The 5292-nt window shown below is 43.1% G+C and overlaps 1 protein-coding gene across 1 annotated transcript; it reads left to right on the top strand.

Moving 5' to 3' along the window:
• Nucleotides 1-413: 413 nt before the first annotated feature.
• TMEM177 (transmembrane protein 177) lies at nt 414-4847 on the top strand. Its single transcript, XM_017823507.1, has 2 exons — nt 414-458; nt 3715-4847. Exon 2 carries the CDS (start codon nt 3729-3731, stop codon nt 4662-4664), a length of 936 nt encoding a protein of 311 aa, XP_017678996.1. The 5' UTR covers nt 414-458; nt 3715-3728; the 3' UTR covers nt 4665-4847.
• The last annotated feature ends 445 nt before the right edge of the window (nt 4848-5292 follow it).

Here is a 5292-nt window from a genome sequence, read left to right on the forward strand (position 1 = left end):
TTAGGAATAACAGAGAAAACAAATCCTGCATGACGGATGCCAGATATGCCACTTGCCGCCTTGCCGGCAAGCACTCCTGCCCCGCAGTGGGGAGGGCAGTACCAATAATACATATGTAATAAAAGTATTTTGCAGGAAGGACACCAGGAGTTACGGCACAGAGCACAAGGACACAGTTAATTTATGACTCGGGGAGAGCGGCTGCCCTTGGCGCTGCCTCCTTGCTCCTCGCCTGCGGGGCACAGGCAGCAGGTCGGACCTCCCCGTCGAGCGATCTTAGTTCCCCCATCGAAACTCCTGGTTTGGTTAACGCCACGGCTCAACCTCTGTCCGCAGCACAACCCCGAGGCCCCTCTGACGGAACCACCCCCTCCCGGCCACGGCACCGCCGCCCGCCTCTTCCCGGCCCTTCCCGGCCCCTTCCGCCCGGCGGCTCCGCCTCGGCCCCGGCACACTCGGTAGGTGCGACCGCGGTGTGGGGAGGGTGGGTGTTTCTCCTCAGCGGGGCCTCGGGATTCTACAGCCGATTTCAGCCGCCCCTCTCTTCTATATTTTTATTTTTCGTGACATCCCCAGCCCTGGAGGCGCCCTGTGTCCTGAGTGATAGTGTTTTAAGCTGGGCTTTCCCCTCGGCTAACGTGTGATTATAAAACAATAAATGCCATGATAACGCACACGTGTTATGGCAAAACATGCTTAGCTATCCCCGCTTTAAGCTGTAGCTATTACAGTTCAGTGAGAATTTAAGTGCCCATAACACCACAGAGATAAATAATACTTTAGCAGTTGGGGGAGGATGCCTTATAAATGTTCTGGTGGCTTCATGGGAACTAAATGATTAAATTTGCAGGATATGGACCGTATAAATTGCCTTGTAGTTTCCGGTTGCCTCCTCATACATAAATAGCACAAAGTTTATGAATAAAAATAAAGCTGCCATATACAGTTAGGGCTGCAGTGGGATTTCTTCAGGAGCTGAGCGGCTGCACTGACCCTCAGGGAAGGTTTGAAAGCACAAATGCTATAAGGTATTGAGGGCAATTTTCCTTCTATTTTCCTGAGTATTGACTATTATGAGAAAACAAATACTGTCTGGCATTTCCTGCTTACTCTTGCATTAGGTGTGTGGCAGGACTGTTAGGCATAATCCAGTCAAGCACATAGCCTGGCCTTCAAGGGGTCTGTCCACAAAGGTTCGAAACCATGCCTGCACAAAGGATAATTTAATTACAAAATAATAAAAAAAGATACTTAGCAACTGTTACAATTTTTATGACTGAAGCAGGAAAATAGTGTTAATGCATTGAGGTTTATCCTGCCATTATGGCTGTTTAGGAGAAGTGTATAGATAAGCACAGGGTTTCCTGCCCTGCTTTCCTGTGGTTCACCCGTGGGCTGCCTGCCTGTCCAGATGTGCTTCCCAGCATCCCGTTGAAGAGTATTCAGTGACCCGTGTGCTTGGCAAGCACCATTTGGTCATGCAAGAAAGGAGAGTAGAGTTTTCACTGTGGTCTGTCCTTCCCCACACTGGTGTGGACGTAAGCTGAGGGGCGAATTTTCTCCTTGAAGCATTCCTAATCTTAAAAGGATATTGGTCAGCTTTAATGAGAGGACACTCTAACAGCAGAAACTTGGAAAGTGCTTGCCCCAGCTTCACATGCAGATCAAGTGATAGTCTCCCTACAGTCATCCTCATAGAAGTGCTGCCCTCCCCCACTGTAAATGGCATGACCTTTTAAAACAGATCTAGACTACCAGGTTTGTCAAAGAGATCATAAAATTTCAAAGAGGTCATTTGGGTTTAGTATTACCATTTTCTGGTTTTTAGCTCTCTTATCAAGGAGACTTTCTCCTGAAATTGGGTTTCATCCAAGCTCTTGGCTCTTTAGCATGTTTTTCTTAAGTAATATTGTCAAACAAATCACCACTTTCTGTCTTCAGCTGAATGTAAGAATACCACCAGTTATTACACTAAGAAATACATATTAAATTATTGTATGCTTACATACATCATTGTTTTTATTAAGCACTCAGTTTGTATTCAGTGTAGCATAAATATTAAATAAGATTATTTTTCCCCTGGTGAGTTTACAGTCTGAAAGATCTTCATAGGAAGGAGTAGTAATAACCCATCATTAAAACACCACCTTTAAATTAATCCCTTTCTGTTTCCCTGTGGTTAATACTCATTTGCTGTTGATCGTGACTGGTGTATCCTGGCATCTCATATAGTGCTGTTTGATGATGTTACAGACCCCAGTTGTCCACTCTACCACTCTGTGAGACGTTCTTGTTCAGTGTGAGTGGAAGAAGAGAGCATATGTCTCTGTTTCAGCTGCTGCCGTACAAAGCCCAGCAGCATAGCTGAAACCCACCTTTGATGGTACTCCTCAGTAAGACTTTGGTTATGGTATCAAAGCACAATTTCCTTCTGCCACCTTGGCTTCCTGTAAGGACAGCTGGAAATACTCATGTCTTTAACAGCTGCAGCAAGATTCTATGAAGCTCGTGTGTTAAAGCCCTGAGAGAAGAGACTCTGCAGATGCAAACAGGGGCATCCAGTTTTCACTGATTTCTGTTGAGTTTAGGCACCCAATTCACTTCTGTATCTTCACAGTAGCATCATTTTAGGGTGGAATTCTGTAGTCAATAGAATTAAAAAAAAAAAAAAAGATTGGAGCTTTCCAGAGCACGTCATATGGCTTGGACCATAAAAAGAACTGATGCTCCCCAAGGGAAGCAGGACTCGTGAACTGAAGGAGTTGGCAGGTTTGAAAGTTTTTAAGTTTATTTGCTTATTTAAAGAGTCACAACAAGTCTGCCCTGAAACAATTTCTGTTCCAGTTTATGCTCTGGATTGCACATTCTATTTGTCAGAGAGATTATTTCAGAGACAAATTTTTTAAAGTAGCTACTGAAAGCATGCTGCTTTCTGAAAATAGCGTTTTGCTGAGTAAGCTAGAACCACTGCCTGGAAGTTGAAATCTGAAAAAAAAAAAAAAAAAACCTAGAAAAAACACATACTTTGTTTGGGGTTTGGTTTTATTGTTGGTTCTTGGTTTTGGGTTTTGTTTTTTTTTTTTTTAATAATGAGATTGACTATCAATTAGAACAAACTCCTAAAGGAAAATTCTGTCTCCTGAAACTTTTCAAATCAAAATGTGATCCTGTTTTGGAAGTTGTAGTTAAACTCAAGAATTTAGTGCTCAGGCTACTGATTAAAACTTCTGGAACTCTACTGTAGAGGATGTTAGTGTAGATGGATCTAATTATTGGCTCTTTCTGACCTCAATATCTGTAGACTGTGTAGTGGAGAGCAAGAGTAGATTGTGCTAGCAAGGACTAGACAAGTATGTTGGGTAAATACAGAGTGTGTATTGATTGTTGGGGAAGAGGAAGTGTCGTGGCTTTAGTATTGTCTTTATTGCGGTAAATTGATTTACTGGAGGAGAGGGAGAAGTTAATTCCTCATATCAATCATCCTGTGTTCCAAGGCCCAAAAATTAATGCGAACCACTTTCTCTGTAAAGGTGTTTTGCGTTTTGTTAATGTAAAGGAATGTTTCTTTCGTTATTGAGCTCTGTTTCTTCTCATGTTTTTTGCTTTGGGTTTTTTTTTTTGTTTATTAGTTTATCTTTTTTTTTTTTTTAAGTGCTAGAGAGATGAGAGAGCTATTTATGCACACTTTAATTCCTGATTTTGTGTTATAAGCAGGTTAGGATTTGACTATGGCAGTGCGGTTCCTGCAGAAGACATCTGTGTGGTTAAAGAAGCACAAGATCACTGTGTTGGCCGTTTCTTGCGTGGGACTGTTTGGCACAAACCTTTCCTATCATGTGTTTCCTGAGCAGACGTTCAAACTGTTGCACGAGTGCTGGTCAGAGGGGCAGCCAGCTGAGCTTTCAGAGAGGCTCTGTGGTGTGTTTCAGGATGTCCTTGAAGATACTGCTGTGAAGTCCACTGACTCCTACAGAGCCTTTGCAGCTTCTGGCTTCCACCCTGTGAGTGCTGGAATTCCCTGGCTGCCTGCAGGCTCTTTGGTGGGCATCCCACCTAACTTTGATAGCACAGATGAGGATAAAAAAGGAATAGTCAACCATGTTGTTGTGATCAATGGCAAGGAAGTAGACTGGGAGAGCAGCGAAGGTGTTGCTTTGAGGGAAGCTCTCACGTTTTCACTCCAAGCTCAGAAGTTTGCCATTGCCAGAGAAGTTGTGTATTTGCAGAATGGCAGCCCTTTAAAAAGTGCAGTTGTGGCTCCAACTTGCTTAGCTGGTACATTTCTCTGTACAAGAGGTATAAAGCTCCTTCTGGGTTTATCTCATGGCCCTGTGATACTTCGCAGCCTCTGTAACATCGTAACTGCAGCTGGTGGCCTGCTCTGCTATTACCTCTCTTGCGAAGCTCTGACCTATCACCTGGACTGCAAGGCTGACAGAAGGGCAGCCATGGTTTCCAAAGAGTACGCCAGAGGTGGGGTGGAATTTTATGATAAAATCTTGTCCCGCAACAGGATTCTTCGTGGTCTGATGGGCGCAGAAGGGATGAAAATGTATGCCCCCAGTGGTAACCTTTTCCCAAGGCACTGGTTCAGAATAAAGTATACGCCATACACTTACCGGAGAAATTTGATTGTTAATATTTTAAGAGAGCTCCCGGCATAGGATGGGAATGCTTGAATTTTAAACTTGTGAATTATGTATTTTGAAGCACTGCTGTGCTGCCTCTTTTTTTTTTTTTTTTTACTTCTGTATCTTCATTAGAATTTCAGGGTTTATTTTTGCATATAGTTTGGAAGGAGTTCTTGCACATTCCCTGAATAAAGAATTCTCTTTTAAAATATTAAAGAGTTGCTTCAGAAGTGCTCTGTTCTGTGTGCATCTCAAATCACAAGACTGCTGAGGAGGGGAACTTCTCAGACACTGATATGGAAGTTCTGCTGTGCTGCACTGCCTTCCTGCCAGTTCAGTCTGAAAAATGGAGAGGGGCAGGTCCACTGGACAGTTTTGGGAGCATAATCATTTAAACTGGGTGTTTGTATGTGTGTTTGCTCTTCCTCCTATGGAACAACACAAAGATGTTTAAAAAAACTGGGCAGCCTATATTATGCAGTTGCATAAATACCAAGGCACAGTATTTCTGTTCTGTGTAAGTTTCTTGTGCCACGTAAATTCTTATGCTGCAATCATCAATCCTCAGTAGGACACAATAGTTATGATGCAGCTCATACCAGTACAGATAGATTATTACCAGCACCTGCACCATTTGCTTAAATCTAACTCTGCTCTCTCC

Source organism: Lepidothrix coronata, unplaced genomic scaffold (assembly GCF_001604755.1).
Source record: "Lepidothrix coronata isolate B3197 unplaced genomic scaffold, Lepidothrix_coronata-1.0 Scaffold103, whole genome shotgun sequence".
Lineage (NCBI taxonomy): Eukaryota > Metazoa > Chordata > Aves > Passeriformes > Pipridae > Lepidothrix > Lepidothrix coronata.

What these genes read in the sequence shown, in the direction of transcription:
- TMEM177 (XM_017823507.1), top strand. Translation starts at nt 3,729, where the DNA reads ATGGCAGTGCGGTTCCTGCAGAAGACATCTGTGTGGTTAAAGAAGCAC.